The sequence below is a fragment of the Astatotilapia calliptera genome, chromosome 9 (assembly GCF_964374335.1).
Source record: "Astatotilapia calliptera chromosome 9, fAstCal68.1, whole genome shotgun sequence".
Classification (NCBI taxonomy): Eukaryota; Metazoa; Chordata; class Actinopteri; order Cichliformes; family Cichlidae; genus Astatotilapia; species Astatotilapia calliptera.
The window spans coordinates 22,281,239-22,298,775 of NC_137430.1; the positions used below are offsets into that span (position 1 = coordinate 22,281,239).

At 40.5% G+C, this 17,537-nt stretch overlaps 1 protein-coding gene across 3 annotated transcripts in view; it reads left to right on the forward strand.

Moving 5' to 3' along the window:
- Positions 1–23: 23 nt before the first annotated feature.
- The window catches only part of smchd1 (structural maintenance of chromosomes flexible hinge domain containing 1), a 41,209-nt gene continuing 23,695 nt past the window's right edge, over positions 24–17,537 (forward strand). Inside the window, exons 1-19 of one of the 3 annotated variants that reach the window (XM_026179823.2) lie at positions 24–387; positions 6,523–6,598; positions 6,709–6,867; positions 6,992–7,074; positions 7,171–7,304; positions 8,112–8,226; positions 8,425–8,544; positions 8,667–8,830; positions 9,896–9,989; positions 10,086–10,347; positions 10,483–10,600; positions 11,933–12,125; positions 13,753–14,018; positions 14,116–14,155; positions 15,290–15,490; positions 15,584–15,697; positions 16,033–16,139; positions 16,321–16,403; positions 16,573–16,686. In XM_026179823.2, the coding sequence (XP_026035608.2) occupies positions 223–387; positions 6,523–6,598; positions 6,709–6,867; positions 6,992–7,074; positions 7,171–7,304; positions 8,112–8,226; positions 8,425–8,544; positions 8,667–8,830; positions 9,896–9,989; positions 10,086–10,347; positions 10,483–10,600; positions 11,933–12,125; positions 13,753–14,018; positions 14,116–14,155; positions 15,290–15,490; positions 15,584–15,697; positions 16,033–16,139; positions 16,321–16,403; positions 16,573–16,686 (2,608 nt within the window). In that variant the 5' untranslated portion in view covers positions 24–222. The remainder of the gene's footprint in view (positions 388–6,522; positions 6,599–6,708; positions 6,868–6,991; positions 7,075–7,170; positions 7,305–8,111; positions 8,227–8,424; positions 8,545–8,666; positions 8,831–9,895; positions 9,990–10,085; positions 10,348–10,482; positions 10,601–11,932; positions 12,126–13,752; positions 14,019–14,115; positions 14,156–15,289; positions 15,491–15,583; positions 15,698–16,032; positions 16,140–16,320; positions 16,404–16,572; positions 16,687–17,537) is intronic. The other 2 variants (XM_026179824.2, XM_026179826.2) reach the window with 2 other exon arrangements.

Below are 17,537 nucleotides of genomic sequence, written 5' to 3' on the forward strand. Positions count from 1 at the left end.
CGCAAGTTTTCTGTCCCATATGACGATCCGTAGAAACACCAGCGCTTTACGGATGAAATCGCTACACGAAGGGCAGAGCAGAGGAGTGAGAGGAACGAGTCCCGCGGAAACTACACATACTTTTAATACCAGACCAGACAACGCGGATGTGAGTCTCTCACTCCAGTCTGGACGAGGACGACCGTTCATTTCAGAGTAACGTGAAAAGGCGAAGCGGCGACGATGCTGACTTCTGCCTCCCAGCGTCGGTCTGCAGCAGCTTCCTTGCAGCAGGGAGAGAAGAAAATCCGTGTTTACGACCTCCGCTTAGAAACGGAGGCGAAAACCTGCAAGCCGTTTGAAATTGCTGGTTGGGACTTCAACGACTTTCTCCAAGCTCTGCACAAGGTAATGTCTGCTACCTTGATTTGAGGTCAAGCTATAAGGGCGAGGTCAGAAAGTTCTTACATACATTTTCATGGCACTTAGAGCCCAAATGATTGGTTGGCCTACTGCCAGTGTATCAGCCAGCACCATCTTATCATAGGTGTATGCATATGAAGGAATTAATGTCGGTAAAAAGATGGATTTGGAAACATTGTCACCGGTTTGTCCATCATAAAGACGAGACCGTTATAATTTAGCTGTAAAAAGATCCTCTCCTGTGGAATTCATTGCTGAAACAAAGCGTGTAAACACATACAACATACCTGTAGAGCGTGTAAACAGCCACAAAATGACCCGATTTATGATGCTTTAGAACTGGAGTGCAAGTGTCCTGCAAGGTAGTTCTGTTATTCTGTCCGCAGAATTAAGACTGCAGGCTAGAATAATAGAAACACTTCTCTGTGTAATGTTGTGCAGAAGCAGAACTGTTCTTTGTAGATGATATTAGTGTCAGATTTTAGGAGGTAGCCAAAGAACATCTGTTATTGGTGCAGTGGTTCATATTCTGTATGTAGAAAACCGAAATAGAAACTGATTTTGGTACCTGCCACAGGGGGTTTGGCCTTCCTCCAAAGGGACATGAGGACTCTGATTTTCAAAGACTTTTAACTAGATCCCCACTGATATTTCACACTGATACCAATACTGGTGATCTAAAAATCCGATATTCCAGTGTGTCAGTGTGTATTCTGCTGTTTTGTTTTGTTTTCCAAATAAACGAAAGGGAAGCTAAAGTGCCCTCTGGTGGAAAGCAACTTACGCAATGTAAACATGTTTGAACATGATTGAAGGGTGCTTCTTTACTTTTTAATTTTCATTATCAGCTGTCAATTTTAAACCAGGAAAAACTATGAAAATTATATACAGTAAGTAAGAGTTATGTTCATAGGAGCCCTTTGTTTCAGTAACAAACACATCTGCAACATGTTTGCAAACTTATTTGGATGTTAGTATTACTGGCAGACACTACTGAGAGTGCTGTAAGTAGGGATGGGTATCGTTTAGGTTTTATCCGATACCAGTACCAAACCGGTACTTTTGAAACGGTGCCGGTGCTTAAATGGTGCTCGAACCGGTGCTTAAAGAATGGAGAACACAAAATTGGTCCAAAAACCTCTCATGTTCAGCTGTTTTTTTGTAAAAAGATAACAATGTTAGCCTTTTCTGCAGCTATAGGGGATTTATGGCATCACTCTTGGCTGGAAGTAGTGCTTAATCAATGGAAAACACAAACTTTGTCCAAAAACCTCTCATGTTTAGCTGTTTTCCACTTTTTCTTTGGTGATTTTAGCTTTTTTGGCCAGGGTGAAGGGAGTATCTGCCATCAAACAAGAAGACAGCCTCATGTAACTATGATGCCTGTTTGCTAGTTCCCCTTACATGCATTAATGTAATAACGTGGTTAGCCTACTCAACGTAAATCACACACGGACAACATTAAGCTACTCACACAGAGAAGAACAGCTGCTGCTGCATCATCATCCGTCATCATTTCTGCTACACTGGCAGGCTTCGGGTTTTTGGGGGATGTTGGGATAACTCTGGGTCCGATAACAGGCAACCCACCCGCAGTAGATGTGCTCGGTGTGAGGTCTCGCAGCAAGCTATCAAATACGGCGCATTTCTCGGCTTTTAACAAAATGCTATACGTCGCCAGATGTTTCATCAGACTCGAGGAGTTACCTCCTTTGCACAGTATCACCTTAAAACACTTGTTGCAGGCTGCTGAGTTTGCATCTTTTGCTGTGAAGTACAGCCAGACTTTGACCGCTTCGCCTTGGGTATTTTTAATCTGTAGCTCTGCTCTAAAAGAACATACGTACCTGGGCCCGCCTACTATGCTTGCAAAGGTAAAATGATTGGCTGGAATCCAAAGTGTGTGACATTTCAGGGAAAAAAAGCACCGAAATGAAGCACCGAAATGTGCGCTGCTTTTCGGTCTGGTTACTACCATTTATGTTATGGCACCGGATACCGGTACCCATCCCTAGCTGTAAGCGGTGCAGTCTGTGCCACTGTGCTGGCGAATTTATGCCAAGAATCTTTATCTGAATTGATTTTCATTTTTAATAATACATTTTTGGATATTAGATAGATATGCATCCGTGATAGGTCAGTATTCATTGGTAATGAGTGAGGCATTACATATTTGAGATGCAACAGAGGCTTGTCCAGTGTTTTCTTAGGTATGATTGTAAGTGAGGTGTTGACATCCACATGCAGGAAGAGGGCTACCTATATCACGAAGGACCAAACTCATCCAGCACACTCATTCTTTGCTGCTCTCCTCTCAGGCAGGAGGCTGAGGAGCATTAAATGCAAAACTACCAGACTGAGAAACAGCGTCGTTCCAGAAGCTGTGAAACTTCTCAATGCATAAACAGACAAGAACTGTTATACTACCGATACTTTACTGACACCGTCACTTTATCAATGCTAGTCATCATGGCCTCTTGCTGCTAAAATATTTATACCTATATTTCTATATCTATACTCCATACTGGTACTCAGGTTGTTGCACTCTATTTATATTATATTATTTTATTACTTGTTATTTGTTATTTCTGGGGTTTTTTGTGTTTCTTTGTTATTTTGTTTCTTTTCACTTCTATGGATAACCGGGACCATGTGCACATAATTTCATTCCACCTCATGTAAACATGTGATGCGAATAACAATAAAGCTTCCTTGATCCTTCATCCTTCATCCTTGACATGGTTTACCCAGCATAATGATTAATGATGATGAAGTGACCTGAAAGATAGGATCATGGCCAAACTTGAAACCTGGACCCCCTGTAGCCGGTTACCAAGATTACGTGAAGTACCCTCAGAAGGTCTGCTAGATGATGTTAATGCAGCACTACGGACAATACCTACAACCACGATTACCGACACTAACAAGCTGATCTACAATACGGCAGCAGTGATCAGTGAGATGCTTGGCTACAAGTTGAACAGCCACAAGGGGCAGTATTCTCCATGGAGAAGGAGGCTAGAGGCTAAGATCAAGGTAGCACGGAGGGAGGTTAGCCAACTATCGGAGTTGCTGAAAGGCGCGATGAGGAAGGTGCCTAAGAAGTACAGGAAGCTGTCCATACCTGAGACCTTGGAAACTGCCAAGCAACGACTCACAGCCTTGGCCAGCCGCTTGAGGAGGTACACCAGAGAGATAGAAGGCAAGAGAATAAACCAGCTGTTCTCCACGGAACCAGCCAAGGTGTACTCTCAGTGGCAGGGGAACAATATGAGAACAGCACCACCAAGGCTGGAGGCAGAACAATACAATAACCTGCCTCAGCACCACGTGGAAGCTCCTGTCAGGTATCATAGCGGCTAGGGCTGGGCCATATTATACCGTTCACGGTAATACCGGTATAATGTTAGGCAACGATAGGAAAATGAAATATCGCGATAGAATGGGAGTAAAACGCGCGTGCGCAGTGCCTTTGTTTTCATACGCACATGGCCGATTGTTGAGTGAAACAGATGAACCAGAATTGGTTTGTAAAAATGGTGCAACTTCCGTGATGTGGAACTGGTTTGGTGTTTGTCCATCAGATACACAACAAAGCACATTTTTTTGCAGAACATGCAAGCGGCCGTTGTTATTGTCATATTTGTTGGACTAAGATGCTCTTAAATCTGGGAGTAATCTGGGTCCTAAACTCCGTATGCTTCAGGTCAAACAACACTGCAGCATCACTTAGAGTTAAGAACTGTCTAAATTCTTTCATCTTTAATAAAACGATCAGCATTGCTGCTTTACCAGGTGTAACTATGAAGTTTAACTTCCAGGCATCCATGAAAACAAAAGTTATTACATTTAACGGCGTTAGAAGTTAGCAGGAAGCTAGCGGAAGTTAGCTCGCTAGTTTCGCTAGTTACCTAAGCATGATATAGCATGTTCTGACTGAGAGATTTCTGAAAAAAATCAAACGTACAGCTCTGCTATCACTTCCAACATAAATGAAGACGGGAAACTAAACAGCAGTGACGTTTGTAGGGTTACTGAAGTTGGGCTAGCTGGTATATAATGATGTGCTACGTGATCGCTAGCGACACAGCTATGTTAGCATAACATAAACAGTGAAGCTGGAGGACGAACACTAACACTTTTCCACTTATAAAAGTTAACGTGAAGGTTCTTCATGGTTAGAGACAAATGCAATCGCATGGCAGGATGCTGTAAACGGACCAAACTTCAGTCAGGAGAACAACTGAGATAATCCATCCACAATACGAGGTTAGTCATTAATATACTGCAGCAACATGGGAATAGAGCAGCTGCCAGAGAATTCAACATTAATGAATCAATGGTACAGAAGTGGAGGAAGCAAGAAGAATGAGTTTAATAAAGTTTGATTTATCTGACTGCTTTGTTTCGCTTAATGTGCCTTATAATCCCGTGCACCTTATGGTCCGAAAAATGCGTACTGCACACTGCAGTTTAATGTTGCAAAGCACCTCTTTTTAACTTCAGTGGATATTATACATGGTTATGCTCAGGATATGTCAGCCCATTTCTACTGGAAATGCCTTTTGGTTAAACTTTCAGCAAGGAATTTGCATTTGCACTGTTATATTTTTATAAAGCTTTAATGTACATAAAAACCAGCTTCTTGTTTAAGTGAAAATAAATGGAAGGTTGTCTTTTTGCGCTAGTAATGTTGTGGAGTTGTATTTTGTCTCGCATCAATTATATCGTCGGTTATATCGTTATCGCAAATTTTCAAATATATATCGTGATAAATATTTTTGGCCATATCGCCCTGCTCTAATAGCGGCTAAGATGAACAGGCACATGGGTCAATACATGAGCGGGCCACAGAAAGGGATGGGCAAGAATACCAGAGGCGCAAAACACCAGCTACTGGCAGACCAAGCAGTCAGCCGAGACTGCAGGACCAGACTGACCAACCTGTGCACTGCCTGGATTGATTGCAAGAAACCCTATGACTCGATGCCCCACACCTGGATCCTGGAATGCCTAGAACTATATAAGATCAACAGGACCCTGAGAGCCTTCATCAGGAACTCAATGGGGATGTGGCGGTCAACACTGGAGGCCAACCTCAAGCCCATAGCACAAGTCACCATCAAGTGCGGGATCTACTAAGGAGATGCTCTGTCCCCACTGCTGTTGTGCATAGGCCTGAACCCCCTCAGTGAGATAATTGACAAGACTGGCTACGGATACCGACTACGGAATGGAGCAGTTGTCAGCCACCTCCTGTACACGGATGACATCAAGCTGTATGCCAAGAGTGAACGAGACATCGATTCACTGATCCACACTACCAGGATATACAGCAATGACATCGGAATGTCGTTCGGGCTGGAGAAGTGTAGTCGGATGGTAACAAAGAGAGGGAAGGTAGTCAGAACTGAGGGGATTGAACTACCAGAAGGCAACATTGCAGACATAGAGGACAGTTACAAGTACCTGGGGATCCCGCAGGCGAATGGGAACCATGAAGAGGCCGCTAGGAAAGCTGCAACCACCAAGTACCTGCAGAGGGTCAGGCAAATCCTGAGGGGTCAGCTGAATGGTAAGAACAAGATCCGGGCCATCAACACCTACGTAGTATCGATGTAGCGGTTCCGAATGACAGCAACATCAGGAAGAAGGAACACGAGAAGCTCGAGAAATACCAAGGGCTCAGAGAAGAGCTCGAGAAGATGTGGAGGGTGAAGGTGGCGGTGGTCCCAGTGGTAATCGGAGCACTAGGTGCAGTGACTTCCAAGCTAGGCGAGTGGCTCTAGCAGATCCCGAGAACAACAGCGGAGATCTCTTTCCAGAAGAGCGCAGTCCTAGGAATAGCTAAGATACTTGCGCAGGACCCTCAAGCTCCCAGGCCTCTGATAGAGGACCCAAGCTTGAAGGATTGACCGATTTTTTTTTTTTTTTTTTTGGTTGTTTTTTTTTTACTGTACATAGTTTTTATTTCAATTTGTATTTTTCCAATATATCTCTACTTCTTTTTTTTTCCTGTCCCTTGTGTTGCTGTAACAAATGAGTTTCTCCAGCGTTGGATTTAATAAAATCTATGTCTAAAACGACTCACTAACCATTACTACATCTTTACTGTTACAGGTATTTGGAATCCCTTCATTTGAGACATTTGTGGTGGCAACGACTGACAGAATTGTTCTCGATTTTGACAGATTTAGTAAGTAAATCTATCAGATATTGATGAGTGTTTTGAGCTTAAGTGAAATATCAAGATGAACCTGCTTTTCTTCTAATGGAATTCCACTGAATAATTTTTAATTATTCTAGAGGAACTCCAGGATGGTAGCACCCTTTACTTGTTGCAAGACGAGCACCAGGTTCTGCCTACGGCAACGGTGGAAAACATATCGTTTACGCCCCACTATGATACGCTGATAAAGGGTGGCACTTATGAGTACTATGCTAGTGAGAACAAGGAGTCATTAGGTAAGTGCTAAAACGATCATGGTCGTGTACTTGGGATGATCACAGATTAGCCTTTTGCGATCTGTTTGTTTCTCGCTGCTTATCTTTTTTTTTTTTTTTTTTTTTTCCTTTTCTTTTCCTCCAGCCTATCCACTTGCCGAGCTCATCGACAACTCTCTTTCAGCCACAGCTAAAAACACAGGAACGAGGATAATAGAGATAAGGATGGTTGGTTCTGAAACTGCAAATACATGATTATTGAATACTGGATTAATGTCACATATACAGAGGAGCGCTAACTCAGTATTTGTATCTGTTTAACAGCAGTTTGATGAAAGTCTTGGGAAACCTGCTGTCATTGTCCTGGACAATGGACGTGGCATGACTACAAAGCAGCTCAATAAATGGGCAGTTTACAGACACTCCAAATTTACAAAAGAAACCGGCAGTTTTGCAAGGTTGGTTTGTTTTATTTTAAATTCCAAAATTACAGTAGTGTGGTGCTTTCCAGCTCTTTATTCAAAAGTAGTTCCAAAAGTTGGGACACTGTTTAAAAAAACAAAAAAAAAAACCCAAAACAAATACATAAAAGTAGAATGAAGTTTGCAAATCACATAAATCTCGTGTTTAATTGAAAATAGTAAAAAGAGTATAAATCCAGAAATGCTGCTGGCTTCTTGTGGCATGAGCTCATTTAAGAGTGGAGTAGTGAAGTGGAAAACCGTCCTGCAATCTGATTTATCAAAAATTTAAATGTGGAAATCTTGAACGCTGTGTCCTCTGGACTCCAGCTTCTTATCACCTCAAAATCTGTGAAGGCACCCTTGATGCTGAATGACATTTTGAAGTTTGGGAGCAACATGGGCAAAATCCAGCAGATGGCTTTCTTACCGAAGTTTTGCTTAAAAACAAGCACAAACCACATTCTGCCCATATTACACCAACATGCCTCTGTAGTAGAGTCTGGGTGCTTAAGGGGCCTCTGATGCAGACCACTTTGGTTTGTGGTGAACCTTTGGCTCACCACAAACCAAAAATATCATAAAGGAGGCCAACTGAAATCCTGTCTGAGGCAAGAATATGAAAACATTTCACGTGCTGCTAAAAGAAAAGAAATGTGAAATGGTGGGGATGCATTCGCCTCTTTTGAATTAAACCTAGTATTTAAATCATTTTGCATTTTTGTTTTTTCTTCTTCTGAACATCTATCTTAATTTAAAAAAGGCACAAATTAAGCCATGCATTTATATTTCTCTTTTCTACAGAAGAGAAGAAGACTACGTCCGCCCTGATCCTGTACCTCGAAGTCTTAATAGTGATATATCGTACTTTGGAGTTGGAGGAAAACAAGCTGTTTTCCACTTTGGAAATGTAGTCAGAGTAAGTCTGTGTGGAAACTCAGTGAAACACTTCATAGAATATCTAAAACCCAAATTATAAAATATAATAAATGTAACTTAACTTTGTTTCCTTTATTGCGGACTGAGTTTGAAAATTAGATGTGTGGTTTTTAGATGGGCATTTCTTGGTATTTTGTCAATTAAGTACATATGTTTGTTTTGTTTCATAAATTACTAGATGATTAGCAAGCCAGTGGGGTTACCAGATGTTCATGAGTTGGTTCTATCAGAAGAAGAATTTGAAAGAAAGGAAAAGAACAAAGAGGATATTTATAGCACCACCATCCTAAACAGGAAGGTGAGTCTACTTTAAGATGTTGTTAAAAGATGTGCTAAAGATTTTGATGATTTTTGGATTGTGGTGTGCTCTCTCCCTGCGTCAACACCATCTCTGAGTGATGTTTAATCTTCCCGCTACAGCCTGGCGACTTTTCACACGTGAGTGAAGATGAGCGCTTCCTTCGTACCATCATCGATGAGGAACGTGGGAAGGAAAGCTTCACGGCCGTAGTTATTACAGGACTCAAGGAAAAGCATATCTCCTTCCTGAAACAGAATTTTGATGCATGGACCAGACATCTAGCGTGAGCTCACTCATCCACATCATATCTTAAAGACGGTGCATCCGGAAAGTTTTCGTAACACTTCACTTGTTCCACTTTTTGACAAAGTAAAAAAAAAAAAAGTGAGAAAAATGTTTTAAATTCTTGGAAATGTACATAAGTATCCACAGCCTTTGCTCAATATTATGCTGAAGCACGTTTGGCAGCAATTACAGCCTCAAGTCTTTTTGAGTGTGATGGTACAACCATGTCACAGATATTTTGGGACAGTCTGTCCCATTCTTCTTTGCAGGTTGGATAGGGAACGTTGCTGCACAGACATTTTCAGATCTTCCCAGACATGTTCATTTGTGTTTAAATCTGATCTCTGACACTGAAAGACATTCACTGAGAATTCACCAACATTCGCAAACCCTGACTAGTCTTCCAGCTCCTGCTGCCAAAAAACATCTCCACAGCATGATGCTGCCACCACCATACTTTTCTGTAGGGATGGCATTGACTGGGCAATAAGTAATGTCTGGTTTCCTCCTGACATGACGCTTGGCATTGAAGGCCAAAGAGTTCAGTCTTTGTTTCATCGGTCTGATGAAACAGATCGGTGCCTCAACCTGCCTTGGAGGTCTGCAGACAATTCCTTGTGCTTTGTGGTTTGGTTGGTCCTCTGAGATACACTGTCAAGTATGGGACCTTATATAGACTTGTGTGTGCCTTTCCAAATCATGTCCAGTCAACTGAATTTACCACAGGTGGACTCCACTCAAGCTGCAGAAACATCTGATAGATGATCAGTGGAAACAGGATGCGCCTGAGCTCAATTTTGAGTGTTATGGCAAAGGCTGGGAATACTTATGTACATGTGATATTTTTTATTTTTACACCTCCAATTTTTTGTTGTTTTAATTGCATTCTTTTTCTGTTTTTTAATTTATTTTATTTTCTTCCTCCTTTTGTTTCATCCTTTTTATCTTGCAATATTCCCATTTTAAGAAATTCACCTTTTAACCATTGAAGGCTGCCCTGACACAATCATTTCCAAACTGCTTTTGGATTAAACTCTGTTAACTGCATTTGTCCTACTTTCAGACACATATATCACTATTACATTCATGGAGTCAATGGAAATGACCTGAAACAAGGCTCTAAAAAGACAGCTCAACAACCTACGATTGACATTCAGGTGAGGCTTCAGATAAATGTAGACTTTTACAAAATACTGTATGTTATTTAAATTTTTGTATGTTTTGGCTAACTTTACCATTTTACTCGTTTACAGATCACTTTACGCGAAAAACCAAACAAATGTCCCTGTGTGCTGAACCTGAGGGAAGTTGACGATGACATGCAAACTTTGTACATTAACTCTGCTGCGGACACCTTTGAGTTCAAGGCCTCCTCTGGACCGGGTGGTGGCACAGTGGAGGGAGTGCTGCGTTATCATCCATTCCTCTATGATAGGGAGACTTATCCTAAATATCCTGAAGATCCTGAAGATCCTAAAGATCCTAAAGATCCCAAAGATACATGTTCTGCAAATGGTATTCATACTGTTAACATATTTAATACATTCATGGATTTTATAGTTTGACATATTTTGAAGTTGTGTTTTTTTGTTTGTTTGTTTTTTTCGTTGCTTTTGTTTATGTTGTTTTTTGGGGGGTAATTTTCTTTAGCAGCGTCTTCTGAAAATGACAATTTAGAAAATGAGCCTGGACTCGTGACTCAGGAAGAAAGGAAGATCTTTGAGTGTTTCTGGAATGGACGGCTCATACCTGGCACCAAAGTGGCTGAGTAATTACACTCATTTCATACTTATATTCACAAAAACTAATGTCCCATTTTAGTCTAAAATAGTAGGCTTTACCTTTAGTTACTTTTCACTTCAGAGTTTAACATAACGGCTAGGAGTCAGCAGAGAAAATTGATTCCACTATCATATATAGGTCCCTGTCATGCTGTGATGTTGGATACGGTTTAACTCCACATAGGAACCTATCTGTGGATAGTGTCAGTGGAAAAATGGGGAAACAAAGCCTGTAATCTTTTATCATATCGACCTTTGCAGTCTTCACGAATGCCAAAAGTGATGCAACTTTTTTCTGTGGCTAGTCGTTCACTTCACTTCACGTTCAGTTTTTTCGTAACTTTACACAATTGGTGCAAACGGTGTGGCCGGGTTGAAAACACACATGTATGCTTTTGTTTGTTTTTACCACTGTTTCAGTGATATGTCAGTGCAGAAGCTCAGATATTCCCAACCTATACAGATTAAAGAGATGCAACAGCTCAAAAAGATGAGACTTTTGGAAGAAAACAAAAGCAACTGATATGGAGGTTTTCTCTGCGTGGCAGTACCTGTCATTCAGTGTTTTAGATGATGACGGCTCTGTGATGTCACTGTTTGCACGCCATACATTCAATGCTTTGAACATAATGGGCCCTTAAGACCCCCGCAGACTTGCCCTGTTTTTGAGGGAAGGATTTGCCTTTATTGATTATTTTTCTTTTGAATTTCCGCGGTTTGAATTGCTGTGTTGGTGATTGTGTATTTAACAGATAGCACATAATCTGCTATTCATGTGTTGTTATAATATTCTCAGACTTGATTGAGTTTTACTGATGGCATATTATGGTTATCACTAACATTGACTGGCTACACCTATGTTGAAAGATGCATTGCTGGTAGATCAGCTGCTAAACCTTCCATGCCTTTTGTCACTCTTTTTGTGACCTCTCACTAAGTGGACCGAGTTAAAAAAAATTATTCATTTAGGTATAGAGCTGAATATGTGTAAAGATGTATAACAGGTCAGAAAATAAAAGATTGTATTTAAAACTGACTTTCAGCTAACAGAGAATATTTTGCTAGCAGCATGCTTCATGTTATTAACCTGATATTACTAAACGGAACTGAATCTTTGAACAAACAGAATAACCCTAGACTTTTCTGAGAGTTCAGACTGACAGCGCCGTCAGCATCGCTTTAAACTGTGCTTCCAAAAAATGAGAGAGAGCTAGGTTAACCTTTTCCCCTTGCCACTCACATTGTATTTGTCATATTCTCTAGTGGTAAAAATTACTTTAATATCCTTTCCTTCTTGTGTCTTGCTCCATTTGTTACAGGTTTGACTGGTGTTCTCGTAAACATAACAGCAGAACAGCAGCAGATATACCCCCGGAGTGTTACCGTCGGCTTTCAGGAGTGCTTTTCACTGATGACAATTTCCAGGTCACCACAAACAAGATGACCTTCATGGACCTTGAGCTGAAACTGAAGAACAATCAAACTATCTTCTCACTGGTTCTGAACGGACAGGTGACCGTCTCCATTTCTCACTGGCTCTTTCACAATCAGAACTCCAGCACCACATTCAGTCCCTTGAGCGGATATATATTATGATTGATAAAGGATTGAAATGGATCTGATTTATTATGAGAATTGTTAACAGGAAGAGAAGAGTTCTACGGTTACTTTATCAGTCAGCCTCAACATTAAAACCACCTTGTTCATTTTGTACAGAGCAGTTTACAAAGTAGGACTGAAGCATACAATGTCTTGTCCTCATTTATAGCAGATCACATCCTGAGCTACAGAATGAGTACTTCCAATGTATGGAATTGCCTACGGCACATGCACTCAGGCGGAGACTATGTGGTCTTATTTTTATTACGCTGACCCAGCTGTGACCTGCTTTCAGGTTTAACAACATTTCCCATCACTGTTCTTAATTCTGGCAGGTGTTTATAAAATCCCATATTTTTATCAGTGTTTACTATCTTCAGCATGTTCTCTGACCTGAAGACTGTGTAGGTTCTCAGTTATCTAGGGTCCTGGTAGGGCTTGAAATGAAGACAGGACTTTTTGTGGATTTTTTATGGCTTATCCAAACAGCTTCTCTGGATATAGAACAACTGATGGAGAGTGTCCGGTAGTAAACCAAGGGCTGCTACTTTGATGGTCTATTACCGTATATAAAATATATAAAATCCAGCTGACATCCTCTCCAGTTCAAAAGAACACTTTTTAAACATGACAAAACCTGGGATACAACGGAGCACATCATACACACATAATATTCAGCTTAGGTTGATATCCAAACCTTAATTCTAATATATATATATGTTGTCTAGAATTAAAGATCTTTTAGTGCTAACCTATGTAATATTCCAGTGTTTAATAAAGTGTGTTGTGCACTGAAGCTACCTTTAAGCACTCCAGTGTTAATTGTTGTCTAGTGTTTTGCTTTGGTATAATAGAGATATTAACATAGGTCAAAGGTCAGAGTTGTTGCATTTATAAAATACTCAACATTAGATGATCTTCTCTCACCTAAACAACTTAAAATAAAGTGCTGTGATTAATAAAAATGTGCATGAGCTGCTGTACCCGAACCTTTACCTGACATACTGTATGTCGACACACAAAAGCAAGTGTAACAGATTTATACGACAAATCAAACGATCGGTATGTTTATATATTAACACAATTTGGACCCTTTTTGCTTTTTCATTCATCTCCATAATTAATTTGTGTCACTCACAATGAAGCACGTCCATCCTAACAGCACATTAGTGTGTGTGTGTGTGTGTGTGTGTGTGTGTGTGTGTGTGTGTGTGTGTGTGTGTGTGTGTGTGTGTGTGTGTGTGTGCGTGTGTCGGGTGGGGAGCATTGTGCTACATGTAGAGGTGGGAGGAGAGAAAGAGAAAGGCAGGTCAAACAATAGAGGAATGTTGTGTATATGTACATGTTATAATTATATAATACTGTAAAAAGAATGTTGTCTAAATGTATTACAGTAAACTTTAAATTATGTTAATGTGCTGGTAGGAGGGCAAAAGGTGTTTCAAATGCTTTCCAACTTTTTGGTAAGGGAACATGCTGATGTGATATATACCAGCTCTCTCAAACCATTTAAAAATTAACTGAGCTTTTTTTATATCAGGGTCAAGAGGTTTGCAGAGCAGGTGATCAAAGAGGGAAGCAAGGAAGCAGAGATGAGGAGAGAGAGAGAGGAGGCAAAAGAGGAGGTGCAGAGGAGAGTGAAGGTGGTGATAGAGGAGGTGCAGCAAGTGAAAAAGGAGAGACAGGAGAAGGCGACAGAGGAGGTGTAGTACTTGGGCAAGAGAAAGGAGGTGACAGTGGGTCAGATGACCAAAGAGAGGGGGATAAAGCACAGAGAAAGGCTGCACAGGAGGCACAGATTTCCAGGTAACAGGCATAAAAAAACAAAAATAACTGTGCATGCAAGCACACACTTTCAGAGCACTGAACTGATTTGTATCTGGTTCGTGTGGTTTACTCACAGAAAGTCATATGGTGAGGGCAACAGTCGGGCAACTGGGCAGGTGAGAATCCAAGGATATATTAATAGAGTTTTTTAAAATTTAACAATGTCAAAAATGTTGTTAATATGTGCAATACAATCATTTAATATATAGTTATTTCAGAGTGCAGAAGCGAGCTAAATGTGTGTTGTCGTTTCAACAAAAATGCTTCACAACTTTCCCTTGGTTGCATTACAGTGCCACTTTACAAAGGGTGCAGTGTTTTCACTGTTCCAAAGTTTATTCAAATCACTCAAGATTAGCAAACAACTGTGTTATAACCTCAGGATAATGATGCTTGGAAACTAAGAGCCCTAATCAGGACGTTTAATTGACCACTTTCTGAGACGTCAACAGTTAGCCACAACACACACAGGAACTTGTTTTCTACATAACATTCTGACGGGAAAACCCTGAAAAACAAAGTGTGACCCTGCCTTTGTTAGTGTAGGCTTTAGAGATTGGAAAAAGGCTATGTTCAGGGTTCTCAGGACAATGAAAAAGTCAGTTACATATCCAGGCCATGAACACCTATGCTCAAAAAACTTCACAGCCTTCTTCAGCTGTTGGCAGACAACAGGAGGAAGCAAGGCATGGATTATTGAAGACTGTAGGCTCCATCAAATACTTGGCTTGGCAAAGTTTAGCTCTATGAGGTCATGTGTATAGTTGTTGGTGTAGTTTATTGATGTCAATACAGTGATGTAAATGATTGAATGTATATACATAAAAAAGCAGAATCACCATGTGGTATTTTTACCATCTGGCAATACAGCAGTGGAGAGCCGACAAGCAAAAATGCTGGTGGTCCTCTGGCATTTAAAACAAATTCCCCCCCCCCCCCCCCCCAATGTTCAGCACAAAGTTAAACCCGTGTGTGTGTGTGTGCCAGAGAGAGACTGTGTCCCACTATTTGCTTTAACCACTGTGTGTGTGTGTGTGTGTGTGTGTTGCACATGCATGAAATTAAGCAGCTCATGACTGGACATATGGTGTGTCGCCAATATTAGTATTAATGATGAGTGACTGTTGGATACATTCTGTCTACCTGTTAGTAACAGAACACCGCGAGGTAACATATTTAACATGTCCTGTTTTCAGGTCTTTGTTTTTGCCTGCTTTTCTCTGCTAAACATTTTCTTTCCGTTTCAACAGAAATCGTCAAGAGGTAACATCCAGAAGGAGTTCACACAATGGCTTCGAAACTGTAATGAAAAGTTCGACAAGCAAATCAAGTTTGTGGGCTTCAATGAGATTAAAACACGGACAGATGTGTCTAGTAAGAAAATGCAGCATCCGTGGGCAGTCTTCTCCGCCATCGAGTGGGGAGGCAGGACATACAAAACAGGCCAACTTGTGAGCATTTATTGGTTTTTGTCTACTTAAATGTAATTTCTTATTGTTCCCTCTTCTACATTCATTCTGATCTCTTTATGCTTCCTCATACAGGTGAAGACGCACAATACAAATCCCATTCTGTACGGTAAAGTGGTTCAATTTTTGCTGCATGGAAATTTCGATGGAGACGTCTATGCCACGGGAGGACAGGTGGAAGTGTCTCGAGTAAGAAGGCAATTATGAAACTTTGATTTGAGAAACTGATCGAACATCAATTCCAAAACTGGAAAATGTCGCATTAAAAGGTTTTAAGAATAATATCAGTGATAAAAAATTGTGTGATAAAATTTCTTTGTGTCTATGTTATAAAGGGCAAAAAACAACAGCGAAAAAGTAAATAAAATCTATTGACAGTCATCTGAATCACTATTAAAACATCAGTTTTTTGTTGGGGGGGGTTTAATTTTCCATATTATTTCAGTAAATTCACTTATATAAATCCCTTTTTTTTTCTTTGTTCTTTTATTGAGTTTACTGATTTAAGAAAAATCTCTTCCCAGGAGCCCAAAGCACTTTGGGACATGAACAAGATCGTTCCCATTTCCAAGATCGACAAGACAGCCACTGATGAAACCATCAAGAAAACTATCGACAGTGACTCTGAGAAGTGAGTGAGCAGTTAGGGAGACATTTTTTTCTACACAAACTGCTCCTCTCTAATATTCACTTTTTGTTTGTGATGTAGATGCTCTGTTTCCTGGGTTGCTTTATTTTTTGCAAATCTTTCTCCTCATTCTGACTCAAAAATTAGACTTTCAGTTCAGGTGAATGACATGTGTTTGTTTCAGGCTTCCAGATAAGCTGAATGTGGAATGGCCCAATGGTAACCCCTTGCAAAATAATGCCATTCTTTCTGCTGGGACTACTTTAGGTAAGATCTTGCAGTGTTTGCATACCACAGCACTTCATATGTTATGAAAAACAAACAAACAGATAATTTGTTTGCATCAAACAGTGGTGTTCAAAAAAAGTCTTCCCCCATTCCTGTCCCGTATAGCTCAAAGCTCATTCCTCACATTTTGTCTGATGTGTCGTTTCAGGGCCTCTTAAAATTGACATCCTGAACAAGAGGGGAGAGAAATTATCTCGGATGTCCTCAGTGGGCCAGGGAAAAGGGACAAAACTGTGTGTTAAGCTCACGTTACTCCATCATGGTAAGTGTTTGATTACAGATTTGATATCCTATTGATATGTTTTCTTTTCATGATAACTTAATTAATAGGTGGTTAATTAAAAAAATGTGGAAAAAGTCTTTCTGCTGTTTATAACAAAGTTTCCAAGACTACAATTTATTGACATAACCCTGGGGAGTTGGTTTTTAAAAGCCTTAACTTGAGCTATATGGTGATTGCAATTTATCAGCTATTTTATTTATCAGCTAATGCTGGGAAATTCAGTTATCAAAGTGCTGTATGTGTGCAGGTAGGAGCTAATTGGTGATAACAAAGATGCAGATTTTTCGGACTATAAGGCGCACTTCAAATCCTTTAATTTTCTCAAAAATCGACAGTGTGCCTTATGTATGAATTCTGGTTGTGTTTACTGACCTCGAACCGATTTTATGTAGTACGCGGCGCGCAGAAATCTGTCAAAACATGTTTTACTACAACTTTGATACGCTACGAAGCCGCACTGCTTGATGGATTATCGGAGCATTATGGCTACCGTTGTCAGGAGCCTCGCGGAGTAATCTGGGTCCAAAACTCCATCCACTTCAGATCCCAAAGTCAAACAAACACTGCGGCATCACTGAGATTTAAAAACGGTCTAAATTCTTTCATCTTTAATAAAATTATCAGCGTTGCTGCTTTACCAGGTGTAACAATTAAGTTTAACATCCAGGCATCCATGAAAACAGAATTTATTAAATTTACCGGAGTCAAGTTCAAGTTCAAATTTTATTCGCCACATGCAGTGGCAGGTTGCCCTGCAGTGGAATGAACCCGCCCCTGACCTTACACACACAACACAGCCATCACATGGGGATACAAGTCAGACAACGGTT